We start from the raw sequence: 15,268 nt of genomic DNA, 5'->3' as shown, positions 1-15,268 counted from the left end.
TATCTCAGGAACACCGTGAGGGAATTTCTTCAAATTTGGCACAAACGTCCACTTGGAGTCAAGGATGAACTGATTCGATTTTGGTGGTCAAAGGTCAAAGGTCAAGGTCACTGTGACCTCACGTCCGTCCCATTCTCATGAACGCGATATCTCAGGAACGCCTGGAGGGAATTTCATTACATCTGGCACAAACGTCCACTCAAGGATGAACTGATTAGAATTTGGTGGTCAAAGGTCAAGGTCACTCAACCAGGACAGGGGGCCTCCTGTTCCTCTGGTAGTCCACCACAAGCTCATTGGTTTTGCTGATACTGAGCTTCAGGTGGTTGTTGTTGCACCATGTGACGAAGCTCTCTATCAGTCCTCTGTACTCCTCTGTAAAAATAGTCTCTAAGTGAAGACAGCATGTTTCTCACTGGAAATTATTCACTGGAATCATACATGTCAATATAGTGATAACTTCCATTTCGCCAAAAAATACACTAAATACCTTTTATTAAATTCCTTCAAAGTCTTCACTACATATATTTTATGAGTCTGGACAGGCATGGATCTAAACTGCAACTTGACTTGTTGGCGGAGGCATTCAACCGCAAGGCAGTTATTTCTAGTTTCTTCAGGTTAGCTCGCTAACACTAATTAGATAGTTGAATAGGAACAAGAATGTAACGTTACACTCTTGCTCTGTCTATTACGCTCTGAACTGTGCCGTGTGTCTGAGCAGGAGAGAAATGCGTCTTATGTGATCACGGCCTAATGAAGCTTGTTTTCTCTTTTCCTGAGCTGATGAACAGTGATGAATCCTGTTTCGGTCGAGTGTCTGTTGTAGTAAAAACACACAGCTCCACCCATCAGATGTGTGGTGTCCAAACAACCGTTATCGTACCCAAAACAGCATGAAAATGATCTTTTACTGTAGTCAAATGTAGTCTTCTTAAAGTCAAACATAACAAGCATGAAGTAACAGTCAAAGATCATTAATATATCGATAACCCAACTTTGATAAAAAAAAAAGGAAGATAGAACCTTATAATTCCAAGTTTTAAATTATTTTACCCCCCAAATTTTGATTTTGAGGCTTTCAGGAGGTCTCACGTGTCATTTTTCGCACCATGCTCCACTATGATTCAACATGTGTGTCTGAGTATATGCACTTGTGTGTGTGTGTGTGTGTGTGTGTGTGTGTGTGTGCGCGGTGGAAGAATCTGTCTCCTGAGTGCTGATTAGACTCGTACCCCTCCATCTTTACCCAGACCGTCCCTCTGTCCTCTCACCCTCACAGCAGGAGCGGTGGGAGGTGGGGGAAGCAACAATGAATATATGCATTGACATATGGAGAGAGGAAGCGTGAGGAAGGATGGGAGAGAGAGAGAGCGAGAGATGGAGAGCGGTATTAACAGAGAGGGGGGGCCAGCTCAGGGGTGATGTGTGAAACGAGGGTCCGCTACACAGCAGAATCGTCAGAGTTCATTTAACTCTGAGATCGTAAAATTCAGCACGGTGCCAGTGTTTCTATCAGTCCACATCCATCACAGTTAAATTAACATTTTAGATGGTTTTGAACAGCCGCTCCAGAGCCACATCAGCTCTGTAAGTGAATAAACAACTCTCTAATCAACACTTGGCAACTCCAAATAATTGTCACTGAAATACCTATAAACACTGGGAAATTTCCTGCGTACTTGTGGATTTATATTTTTAGCAAATAGCCGGCTCCGTGTATTGCGTGCAGCCGGCTCAGTCTGCCTCACTGAGTCTGAGTCTCCTCAATATGGGACAGGCTTCGCCATGGGGAACACACTCCCAGACATTCAATTAAGATCAGAGCGGCTGCTGAGGCTCTATACACTGTACGTCACAGGAGCCGGAGAATTCCTCATTCACGGCAGCCTGCATTGACTGGCTAATCTCACCAGCTAACAACAATTAACTGGCTGGCTGGCTGGCTGCTGTGGCTGCTGGAGATAGAGGCTGAATTGCCACTGGAGGAGAATGGGGGACTTTTCTCCCAGAAATGAAACAATCCCTCATCGAAACTGCCTTTCGATGTGGAATGGGATCTCATCGCGATTAGGGTGGAGGAGCTATTTTTCTCCCCTGCTACATGTCTGCAGCGTGGTTGTTTCCCCTGTATTTGTTTCCTAACTGCGGTGCTAGGAAGCTCAAAGCCATGTCATGTAGGTGAGATGAGATTTCACCTCAAAACTTAAAAAGTCAGAAAATTACCACTAGGAAATGTGAATCAGACTCAGAATACATTTAAAGTCCCCCAGAGTATCTTTCATGGTGACTTCATGTTGCACTAATAGGCACAAATATAGATTTCTAACCAATAAAACCATCAGATTTTTGAACAGTCCCGCCCCTCCACACCCCTGCCATCAAATAAAACTGCCTTTCTCTCCCTGACTCATATTCCATTGGTTTAGACTTTTGATTGATCCCTCACTGCATCATGTCCCGCCCCAACATCCTGTTTCAACAGTAAAATGCATCAAACCCAGGAAGTAAAGATGCTGTTTCATGGGGTCTATTGATAGCTAAAGTGAAGTTACAGTAGATTTGCTGCTGAAAGAGATTTCCCCTCGTTACGCTTAACGTTATTCATCATCTGGCCTTTAGTTTTAGAGTCTAGATCTGGATGTCTAGCTGACGTCGGCCTCAGATGCTCAGATGGTGAATGTGAGCAGATGATGAGGAAACGCACCGCCTGTGTTTACTGCACAACAGTTGCATCTCTGCTTCTTAACTTGAAGACACCAATTAGCGTAAAAAAAAGCAAACTGATTTGCTAATATTGTCAGCATGGCGGGTAATGATGGTAGAATACTGTACATAACAGTGGAGGGGCCAGATCCAGACTCACAATACAGAGCTGCTGTTTTATTAAAACATAACACAGTCAGGGAAGCGGTTGGCGTGGCACCTAAGAAAAGGACGACTTTGAAGGAACTTTTGAAGGAGAAAAGCATCTTAGGGATTTGAGTCGATACTTCAGACCTTGCCGGGACCACCGGAGCGGCGGCGCACAGACGGCCTGTCGTGTGTCTGCCGTGCAACAGAACAGAGCTATTTGTTTTGAAGGCCCATGGGAAGATGACATGGAGTCTTATCTACCTCCACTCTGTTCTCCTTCCTTGGGTGTGTGTATCAGTACCTTACGCACTATCTGTATTCATGTCCTTCTTGTGGATGTGAACAGCGTGAAGCTTTTGGATCCGGCTCTCTCTGTTGTCATGGCAGCGCTGTTCAGGCAGGGTTATCTTAAAATCGACTTTTCTGAATATCTTATATCAAAACATCCTTTCTGAGTGTCTTAACTGATGGGGTGATTTAATACATCTCAGTAGCTGTGTCGTCTTCACCTTTTGTGCTCGTCCAATTACAGTATCAGGTTCTATCTGACATGATGTTGCTCTACAAGCAGGTCAAAGTTACAAAATATTCGTTGAAGTGGGTAAAAGTGAAAATAGAACATGGTCATGTTGGCTTTACTTTGTGGGATAGTAAGACTCGAATGCTTAATATCTCCAAACTTTGCTGAACATATACTGTAAAACGTCCAGTGAAGGCCGGGGCTTTATTTACCACTATTCTGTAAAGATTATGGTGCTCAAATTTATGCAATCATCTATTTATTGCCTCTTTTAGGCAATTCATGTCAGATAATGATAATAAAACTTTACTCTTCTCCCGAATTTTCCTGCAAGTCAAATTTTCTCTTTGGTGCCATGCTAGTCTACAGGAGGTTTGCTCAAAAAGATACTGCTGCTGCTGTAGCTGATTTCAGATATTGTTTGATGTTATGTTGTGATATTTTAGTCATTTTAATTTTAATTTAAAGCTATAAATATTGTATGAATTTAGACTCCTTTCTGGTAATTGTCATAGTTTTTCTCAAGTCTTTTATTGGGGACCGGCCTTTATTTACGACACACAACGCTCTTCAGCTATTATCGGAGATCTGGACTCTATTTGAGACCTGGTCTCTACTGGACATTTCACAGTATTCTGCTAACTCTACAGTGTGTACAGCATCACAGCCTGAGTCTCTCCTGTCCTTCCAGAATGGCCTGATGGTGAAAGTCACAGAAACCTGTCCGGACCTCAACTGCACCCTCAGCGAACAGATTTTACCTGACAGCAGATGCTGCAACGTTTGCAAAGGTGGGTGTTCCTCCTCGTGACGCTGCTCTCAACCGCATGAATCACACAAAACCCTCTGCGAGCATGAGGAGCAGACACAGCCAGTCTCTGCCTGGTGCCGGTTCAGCCTGCGCCTCTCAAATTATTCTATTTCTCTCTTTGCATCCAGTATGAATGCTTCATCTGTTCTTGGCTGGGATACCTATCAGAGCAGATTGGTCTGTCTGCTTTAGAGCACCCGCTATGCCAATTTGCCTGAACCCCACCGCTTTGGCAGGGAGGTGCAGGGTAAATAGCCACCGGTAATTCAGTAAATACATTGAATAAACAAACTGTAGGAGGCTGTCAACTATAGAGCCATAATGAAAGAAACCTGGGGCAGGTTCTGAGCGGAGAAAATTACTCTCTCGTTAAGTAAGATAAGCAGTGTGACTTAGACTCAGCATATTGAGAGGAGAGGAGAGGAGAGGAGAGGAGAGGAAGAGAGAGAGGGAAGGAAGGAGAGAGTGGAGGGGAGAGGAAAGGAGAGGAGTGAAAAGGAAAGGAAAAGGAAGGAGAAGAGGAAGCGAGAGGAAAGGACAAGAGAGGAGAGGAGAGGAGGTGAGAGGAAAAGAAAGGAGAGGAGAGAGGATAGGAGAGAGAAGGAGAAGAGAGAGAAGAGGGAGGGGGGGAGGACAGTTTATAAGAACTAAGAATTAAAGATTAGAGTCTCAGCGGTTCTTCCCTACCACCCTCTATCTGTCGCTCTCTCTCTCTCTCTCTCTCTCTCTCTCTCTCTCTTGCCCACGGTTTGCTAAAACTCGGAGCCGCTCATTATTTCCAAATCATCTCCAGACCTCTTCTCTCCTCCATGACTCAGTGCTTTGTTTCCCCTCTGAAATTTAGTCGTGCCTCGCCATTAAGTCCTCAGAGTCACACTGGCTCTGTCAGATTGGTTATTACACATTTTGTCACCGAACGAGCGTCTCCCACCATGTTACTGAGAGGAAAAATGTGAAGCCTGCAGCCTGGGATGTTCCTGCAAGTATGTGTGTGTATCACAAATACAGCTGCATTTCATTTTTTCTCCTTTTCATGTAGTTTGTGGTATCCAAACTGTACTATACCCCACACACACACACACACACACACATACGTGCCATTCGTTGCCTAATCAGTCCTTTTATATGTACACACCATTCCTCGGGGTGGTGGAGGAAGAAAGAGCTAAAGAGAGAAGGAGAGAGAAGGAGAGAGAGAGAGAATAATGCAGACACAGCTCTTTCCTCAGTAATGGCTCCCCAAGCCCCCTGCCTCTCAGGGCTTTTATGTACAGCCAGACTGTCACTCATTACAGGAGATGATGGGCAACATCAGCTCATACCTAGAGAGCAGGAGACAATCATTTGCACGCAGCGCTGCTGTTTGTCTGCCTCACACTGCCTGTCTGTCTCTCTCTCCAGCTGTCTGTGTCTCCACCCGTCTGTCTGCCTGTCTGTCTGTCTGTCTGTCTGTCTGTCTGCCTGTCTGTCTCTCTCTCCAGCTGTCTGTGTCTCCACCCGTCTGTCTGTCTGTCTGTCTGCCTGCCTGTCTGTCTCTCTCTCCAGCTGTCTGTGTCTGCCTGCCTGTTTGTCTGTCTGTCTGTCTGTCTGTCTGTCTGTCTCTCTCTCCAGCTGTCTGTGTCTGCCTGTCTGTCTGTCTGTCTGTCTGTCTGTCTGTCTGTCTGTCTGTCTCTCTCTCCAGCTGTCTGTGTCTGCCTGTCTGTCTGTCTGTCTGTCTGTCTGTCTGTCTGTCTGTCTCTCTCTCCAGCTGTCTGTGTCTGCCTGTCTGTCTGTCTGTCTGTCTGTCTGTCTGTCTGCCTGTCTGTCTGCCTGCCTGTCCCTCTGTCTGTCCCTCTGTCTGTCTGTCTGTCTGTCTGAACGCACATGTATGACTATAGCAACAGCAGAACCATAGCAACCAGTGTCAACAACAGTCATGGCCGACCCACTCGAGTGTTTTTTGGATTTTGCCTGGAATTATATCTTTCTTTTGAAATAATATTACATCAAAATACAACAGTCGCACAAGCTACAGCAGCAGCAGTTACACTGACAAACTTATTAAGTTATTGCGTCTTGTATCCAGACTTATCAAGCTTAATTTAGGATTTTTTTTATTTTTTTTTTGGTGAAATCATGTTACTGGCAGATAATTTTCCGGTTTCAACAAATTTAACTTTTTTTTTTTTTTTTCTCTAACTTGTTTCAGGACATTTACTTGGTGAAAGTGAAATTGTCTTGGAGAATCTCAGAATGTGATCAGCGCCTCATATTCCTCCGTTTCCAATTCTTCTTCTCCATGTTCCTTCTGTTTCTTTCCACCGGCTGGGGATTTAAAAATGGCGGTTGTAACTGAGCATTGCTCATGTTACGGCCTTTAAAAGCGGGCTGGTATCAGATACGTAAGGTTTGCTGTATCAGCACGCTTTTACTGTACCCACACTGTGTTGAACCAAGAGTGGGATTTAAAGGAAAAACACAGACTGACAGCACAATACGGCGCACTAGTATAGAAAAAAGAAAAAAACTAGAAAAAAGCATACATGTAACTCCTTCAGTGTCGGCTTGATGGGTCACGGTCTCTGTTTGTTGAGAGATGATTCTACCTACGTGAACAGCATGTGCTTCTGTGTTTGTGTGTGTGTTTGTGTGTGTGTGTGTCCGTGCTTTCATGGAAGCTACAACTTTTATTGTTGCACCAAATTTACTGCAGTCATAAACTTTACACCACAGGCTTCTAATATTGTGGACCACAAGAAGATGGTTTGTGTATGTGTCTGTGTGTGTGTGTGTGTGTGTGTGTATGTGTGTCTTTCTGTGTGTGTGTGTGTGTGTGTGTGTGTGTGTGTGTGTGTACATAGCTCTTCAATGCCTCCAGTCAGCAAATTTTATGACCTAAGTAAATCCAGTGTTGAGCCACAATTTTTTTTTTTGTCCCTCTCTTTCAGGTTATGACTTCTGCGCAGAGGGACTCATTTGTGGAGAAAACTCGGAGTGTAAAAACCGGAATACTAAAGCAGAGTGTGAATGCAAGAGCGGCTACGCCTCCATCCACGGGGATTCCACTTATTGTGAAGGTAGGACTACTTCATCCAACTTAAAGCTGAACTCGGGCTCATCCGTCTGACTCATAATATCCATTAGCTGGGAATGTCGAAAGCGATACGAGCCGCAGTGTGTCAGCGTTTAATTCATTATCCTCTTATAGGAGGAAATGAAGACTTTTATATAGGCCATGAGACACAGAATGAGACTTGTAACGAGATGATATAACGTAATGAGCGGATGAAGTGATGACCGTCTTTATGGAGGGCAGAGGTGCGTTCTGAGTGTGTTCTGTGGTCATTGGTGAGCCCGAGCCTGGCCTCATTACGGCAGCAGCGGTCTGACACAACACAGTCTATTTTGTGAAATGAGCACAAACTCGTTAAACACAGGTTTCGTGTTGTCGACAAATTATGTGAAGATTAGGTCCCTCCACCGCAAAGGAGTTATGTGAAAATAGCACAAATTGGATTATGTGACCATTGCACAAACCCATTTTCATGTGTTTGTCACATGAAAAGATGAGCTAATGGTTAACTGAAGGCAACTGAAACAGTTTGGTTAAGGTTAGGTAAAGGTTTTGGTCATGCGGTTAAATAAGAAAAATGAAACCTTCCCTCCCAGTAGAAAACTTGTTGTCATGAGTTGGGAATTGAACCCGTGTCGTCGCCCATCCGCCCCTCCGACCTCCGACCTCCACACCCTGACTTTCCACCGTGTTATTTCATCGTCCACCTTCCTGTTTCTAGTCGTGTCTCCTCCTCTCACGTTTTTGCATGGAGTGCATTATTTGAACTCGAAGACATCGTGCTCATTTCACAAATTTCACCGACCAGTAAAGCTCTTCTCATCAGTGTTCATGCGGTTGGCCGAATGGTTTTTGGAAGCTCTGGGCCGCTGAATGACTCGACTGCAGAAAAGCGTCGGTCTGCGGCTGCTGGAGGCGCCGGGTGCTTTGTGAGGAGCTAATGGCCTTATTTGATTAAGAGGCTTGGGAGCGGCGCTCGCCGGATTGAAGGATTTGCTTGATGCTCAGTGCAGTTGTCTTTGGGTTGGAGCCACAGCATACTGAATCCACTAAACACACTGAGAGCTGTGTAGCCACAACCCCTCCAGTCTGTCTGCCTCTGTTTGATCTGCATGGCAAAGAGGTTTACCCAAAGCTCCACTCCAATCCACAACGGTCCCGCACCATATGAGTGAGGGCTGGGAAACGCTGATTGTTAGATCAGCTATGTAAATCGTTGAACCACGGCTCTATTGGCTGTGGCGGCATTATCCATGTTTGGGGTTGCTCCCTAAAGGCAGCTCAAACTTCTCTTCTAAATGGATTAGCTCAAGTCCTGATGTACAGTAAGTGACATGGCTTCGCTCTCACCTCTCCATCTTAAATTGGCTTAGGATAACATGTCTTACACGGCAGGCTAGGGTAATCATGTTTTTTGTTGATGGTTTTATCTGAGGAGTTTTACGGGGGGCTTTTATTTATTTATTTATTTATTTATTCATGTAGCTTTTTTGCGGAGCGCTCATAAACAAAAGCCGGCCGGCTGACGGGGCGGCGCTGATATCCTAATAGATGTTCTACAGAGCAAATTAATTTCTCCTGCCTTATAAACAGGAGAATGCTTCTGGCTGCGGGTCTAAGCTGTCATTAAACATGACCAATGTATCCTCATAAATGTTTTAATGTGCAGTTGAATGATTAAAGATGAGATTATTTACTTGTTAACAGAGGGCTGCACACAGGACCGGAGGATTTAACACTGTCAGCTTAAGCCGCCTGTCTTTGAACTTGCAGGCAGCTAACTTGTGATACCAGAGCCGCTTCACTGCGAAGGTGTGTGATCTGATAGCTATTCAGCTTATCTCGCTTTCTCTTGTATTCTAAGTTGAATACTTAATTGTCCTGAATTGGAAATTTGGCTTGAAGCAAGATATAGCTACAGCTTTATATGTGATCACATTCAACAAAATGCAGGAACACATAGTGCCTTTGGGTATTTGCTTCCAGTTTGTCATAAATTTGCAGAATGGGCTGAATGTGCAGCATCACATTTCCCCCCTCCTTACATTTGTGTATTCAACACAGAAAAGGCCTTTATCCACACTTTTAAATAAAATTGATTTTTGTTTGACAATCATCTGAATTATAATTCATATGGAGTTATTTTTTTTAATTTAAAAGGGAGATATATATGTATTGGACTACAAGTTTAAGATATGTTGATGTTGCAGCATATTGTGCCTATCTGCTGCAGCATGGCTAATGAAGGCCTGACTTAGTTATTTCTACACATAGCAAGAGTATGCGGTGAATATGTTAATATTCAAGGCCATCTGTCTAATCTAGGAGATAGCAGAAATGTGCTTACATATGCAGAACACACACATGCACACTCAAATGGGCAAGCACACACACACACACACACAAATGCACACACGTATAAACACAAACATGGGCGCACACTAATGAGTATGGTTTGTTCCTAGTTTAAATAACCTCCTCGCCTGCCCACCAAGGCCTGTGTCTATTTACTCCATTAAAGTTGCATTACTGAGTATGTGCTGACATCCTTCTTGGTGAGCTTGATGATATGAGGCCAATTGGAAACGTCCCTCCTGGTATCTGATGATGAGAAAGCATTTCCTCCTCCCTCTGGCTTGGGAAACACTTCCTAATCCTGGGAGAAGTCTGGGAGAAGGCAGCGGCTGCTATTGATTGGTCTTGTCAACACTCAGCAACTCAAAGGCCTCTGACAAGGCTTACTGCCGGCCTGCTGGCTGAGCCTCACCAGCAGCCTGGAGCAAGATAGACAAGGCATCGGCCTGCTAGACTAGACCTGAAATTACTGTATGTATCGATAACTGGGGGAGGAGGGCGTCATCTCTGCCATGTCTTCCCCTTCTGCACCTGGAAGACCTTTAGCTTTTTCTCCTCTACTCCTACTGCTCTTTCTTATCCATCAGATCCATCAGATAAAACTCCACAAGCATTGCAAAACCTCTGCAAGACAGATGTATTCATTTTTTTTGCATGAGCTTACAATAGGAGTCCTGAGCCTTGGCATTCCATATATACAGTATGTTACAGTGAATGTTAACCTGGTTCCAGACTCCTGAATCTCATCCCGCCCACTTTTCATATTTTGTGGAGCGATTCAGAGAGTCTGGTGTTTCCCTCGTCAGCAGCTTGTTCTCACTCGGAGAAACAATCGAGCCAATCAGCACCTTTGTGGGCGGGACTAAAGTTTGAACCGTTCGTGCGACGGTTTTTCATTGGCGTTTTGGCAGAATAATAGTTGTTGAAATCACCTTCTTAACCAACATGTTGTCTTTGCAAAGATGATATTTTTGTCAAAAACGACTGACATTCTTGGTGAAGTTAGTAAATACGCCCAGCATCAGTGTGACTGAAGTAACGTCAGAGTGGCTGGATAGGTCAGTCACTAGTGATTGGTTCAGACTGACTAATGGAGTGGGAACCAGATGGACATTCAGTCTGAATATCAGGCTACAGCGGGTAGGAAATGTAAACATTTCCTAAGGTCAGTCTGGTAAGTGTTCACATTTCCCGGCTAACTGAGTGGAAAACGCTCTCTCACAGTCCTGTCACTACGTTTTGTTGTGGGTACGACTTACAACCTGACCAAATTGCCTCTTCTGATTGGCTGCTGTCATAAACTGGGATTTCTGAGGCGCGGGAGATTTATTCATATCACATCATTCATGTCACACCACAACATTATAAGGTGAAGTTAGCTAGCTTTTCTAGCTAAAATGATCAAAATCCACAGTGAATAAAGATGAACAAGAGGGAATTCCTCACAGAAAAACTTGACCATTCTCTTTCAAACAAAAATGGAAACACAGTGAGTCAGTCATGAATGGCAACCATGAAGTTGTGGTAAAAATCTACATTTAATCATTTTCTCACATTTACCATTACACATAAACTAGGGGTGGGACGATCTGCTTATCTCATGATACGAATCAAAACATGATATAGGGCTCAGGATTCAAAACAACCAGGATACGATGTAATAAATAAAAGTTCAGTGACAACAAAATCTGACTGTGCAGAATTATTTACTTTATTTCTGAGACACAAATCTTTCTAGCGATGCCATTGTCTTGCTAGAATGTAAACAACAATTTAAAAATGTCATTAAAAAGTGACAATAATATAATTTGGATGGAGAGCTTGTGAAATTGTGATGGGCACAAATGAGACAAATCAGTAATCTCATTTGTGATTACTACGGCAGAATATTGTGATTCATTTTTCTGCCCCACATTTTTATATTGCGATATATTGAATTTCGATATACCGTCCCATCCCTAACATATACTCTGTTCTTTACAGAATATACAGTATGCATCCAAGTCCATCTATTAGTATTTAGTACACAACTAAATCAGTTTTGTAGTTTGGGATCAAAGATTGTATGTGTACGATAAGATGCATTGTGTGTGTTTCACTACAGTGAATGCTGTAACACCGGTGTTACAGGACCGATTATCATTGGTAGAAGCACTGCGTTGGTCTTGTGGCTTGTTCTCTGTATGGCTCAGTGTGTCACAACACCTGATGTTGCTCCATTCAGCGTACTTTTTCATGTTTGTGCTAATGGGCTTATCATAGGCTTATTATCCTCATCAGCTCTTGTTTACCCTGTCAGTGATATTCTTAGAGTCCCAAAGCTGCACTAGAGCAACTGTATGCTCCTCTCTCAGCTCCAGAGGACACACACATTGTTAACGCTGTCGTTTTTGTATTACTGACAGCTTATTTATTCAAGCCCTAAAAATGTCCTGTATTATTTAAACACATCGCATTGAAACCGCTCCGAATAAAGCTCCGAATAAAGAAAGTGCCAATGTTTGTCGCGTTAACCTGCTGTTGTTGAGAAGAGTTGCATCACCTATAAGCAAACAACATAATTCCCTGCTTCTCAGTTGAGTGCAGCAGGGACTCTTCTCCCAAATGGCCAGTTGAAGGAGGTTCGTCTGTATATCTTGCAGAGAGGTGGGTGAAATCTCAGCGTGGGACTAATGTGGAGCGAAAGTGTGTCTTTATAGTGCATATCTCTCTTGTAGTGCATACGTTTCAGCCTAATATGGCCCATTTCTTTCTGATGGAGCCAAACGGTCTCCCACTCAGCGGGAAGCGTTTCCGTCGACCTCTCAAGTGCCTCTTCTGCTCCATTCCCTCCTCCGCCATGCTTCAGATCCAAGGCTCCATCACCATTGTGCGTCCTCGGAAATGTTTATGGGTGAGCACATTAAGACTTGGATCATTAATGGAGAGGGAAAAGTCAGAGCCGTTAATAAGAAGCCCGAGCCGAGTCGAGTGTTTCACATACGCCGAGTCGAAGCTTATTTCCATAGAAGTGCTCTCAGGAGGTTGTTATAGAAAACTCTCCTGCTGTTAAACGGCCCCACGGGTCACTATACCCACATTAGTGGCAGCATTAGCTCCCGTTGTGTAACTCCTGAGCAGCTCTTATCTGAGACCCTTTGATTCAAAGTCCAACTCCTCACTCGCTCCTCTCGTTACAGACGGGAAAGGTGAAATACTTTCCGACACAGAAGTTGTTTAACCGCTTTGTCGGCCCGCTGTGTTTTGTTTGGAGGACATGAAGCAATTCAGCGATGCGTCGTCTCATTTGAGCTAATTAATTTGTATTTGATCAAATATGTGTGATGACTCCCTTTCCACTTCACATGCTTCTCAATCACTACAGAGGGCTTTATTCTTCCACAGATTCCCAGTGCTTTTTTTGGCCCACAGACCGTGCCCCTGCTGTTTATTTCTCCGCTCTGGGTAATAAGATTAGAGCCCACCATGAGGCAGACGCATCAAACCTAACGGGGCTATTTCTGTTTGTTCAGCCTGCTTTCATTTAGCCCCACAGCAGCCGGACTGCTGGGCCCAGGGATTGACTCTCTGATGTGTGATCTGTGTCCCTCAGCGAACAGGCGAGCTGGCTCCTGGGAGATACGCTGTGAAGTCCCTGATCTCCAGTCAGTCTGCACCGACACCACAGCACATTTCTCCTCTTCTTCTGCTCTCTCTCTCTCTCTCTCTCTCTCTCTCTCTCTCTCTCTCTCTCTCTCTGTCTCCACTCGTTGATAATATGCCGTGACTTCTGTGCTAATGCTGCTGTAGTTCTTGCAGCTGTAACTGCTTGAACACACTGCGAGCATCTTGGTTGATGGATCGATTGTGAATGGTGCGAGAGGCTCCGATTGATCAATAAAACTTTATTTATATAGCACATTTCATACATAACGATGCAATACAACGCACTTCACAGAGAGTAAAATAATTGCAATTTAAAATAACAATAAATAAATCGAACATAAAGGACAAAAGAACAAGATCAAAGAGAAAAAAAATGCAGTGGGCTACTGTCTCGTTCAGCTATGTTTTGGTTTTGCCCTTTACAATGTAATGTTAATGTATGTTACAGCGTTCAGATGAGTTAACATAGCTAGCTGGCAAGTACTAATTAGGTAGATTAGTTGAAAATAAACAGAAAAAAACTAAAAAAATAAAATGGTGTCAAAGCTTACCATCGACCCCCATGATGGATGCAAGTGCAACCATTCTCCAAGCTTCGTTTAGAGACGTTTATTCCTGTAGTCTTTAAAATAAAAATTGTAGAGAACTGGGAAGCTTTGAATGGCTGCAATCAACTCCATACTGCACTTGCCAGCTGGAACTATTGTTCATGAAACTAAATCACACTAGTAGAGAAGCAAGGAAATGACAAAATCTGATTGGCTGTTGACAGCCAACGACTGCAAAAAGTTCAGCCATGGCGACAAGCTTGTTGAGCGTCCACACATCGGCCGAGTTGCCCTGGTTTCTCTATAGGAAATGAATGGACTTCCAGTGACTTGTTGACTTGTTGTCATGTGTGAGCACATGGTAATTTGCTGTAACTCTTTTCTGCACACCTGACAGGATCAGGCTGTTTTTACGACTGCATTAGGACAATGTATTGCATTGCTTGAAAACATAATATGCTTAAATGTCATTGTTTTTCTTGCCCTTTGACTTGCTCTCCGCTGCCGCCCAGAGGCTTTGGTTGCTGGTTCAGTAAATGCTTCCCATATGGCATGTACTCATGTCCTGAGTCCTGTTTGCTGAGATTTTCACAGCTGATAATATGGTATCCATATCAGGCACCGGGGAAGATGTATTAGGTAATTTGTGGAGGACTTTACCCATCTTGTCTCGCGCTGTAGCTGTGGCTGATGGAGGTGCTGTTATCGTGTGTTTGCAGATGAGCTGAGATGAGCTGGGTGTTTGGCTTCTGGCTGGGACGGACAGACAGACAGACAGACAGACAGACAGACAGACAGACAGACACACACACACACACACACACAGACAGACAGACATATTCATAGCAGGGGGAGGCTGCAGGGACAAACAGACAGAAACACAGACAGATCCCTAGGAGTGCAAACCTGCAGGAATCATGTCCGCAGAGGTTAGACTGGAATGAACTAATCAAGGGCAGTGCCTGCCTGCAGAGCTACCACAGTGGGGATGTGTGTGTGTGTGTGTGTGTGTGTGTGTGTGTGTTTGTGTCTGTGTGGTGTGTGTGGCTGTCCTGGGTTTTCAGATAAGCTTAGGAAAACACGGTGTGTCTCCACCCGGAGTGGAGCACCTACCCTGATGCTACAGCTAATCCGCTAACACTGACAGCTCCTGCTTCCTTCCCCCCCCAGCCTGGTCACACATATCAACACCGAGAGCCAGAGCAACATGGAAACACACACCTATAACGTGTCAAGAAGGTCTGATTCATCTCGCATCAGGCGACACTTTGGTTTACTGTCATTGCTGTTAATGTTCTAAAAACGTCCGTGATGAGAGCTAATGTGTTGTGCGCTGAGAGCATAATGCAAAAGAAAGTGACTTATTGATTAGGAGCAGTTTAGATAATCTTCATTTGTCCTGCGATGATGAGAGCAGCGCTGTGCGGCTGTCTCTGGTGGCACCGGAGAGGGCTGCTGGCTGAATTGGCTCTCACTCACTG

General features: G+C 44.2%; 1 protein-coding gene across 1 annotated transcript in view; it reads left to right on the top strand.

Annotated features, from left to right (window-relative positions):
- Positions 1–15,268, top strand: part of LOC139924351 (protein kinase C-binding protein NELL1-like) — a 234,798-nt gene that overhangs the window by 89,396 nt on the left and 130,134 nt on the right. The window contains exons 11-12 of the mRNA XM_078283149.1: positions 4,068–4,167; positions 7,115–7,243. Of these exons, the coding sequence (XP_078139275.1) occupies positions 4,068–4,167; positions 7,115–7,243 (229 nt within the window). The remainder of the gene's footprint in view (positions 1–4,067; positions 4,168–7,114; positions 7,244–15,268) is intronic.

Source organism: Centroberyx gerrardi, chromosome 1 (assembly GCF_048128805.1).
Source record: "Centroberyx gerrardi isolate f3 chromosome 1, fCenGer3.hap1.cur.20231027, whole genome shotgun sequence".
Taxonomy (NCBI): Eukaryota; Metazoa; Chordata; class Actinopteri; order Beryciformes; family Berycidae; genus Centroberyx; species Centroberyx gerrardi.
This window is presented reverse-complemented; position numbering and strand designations above follow the sequence as displayed.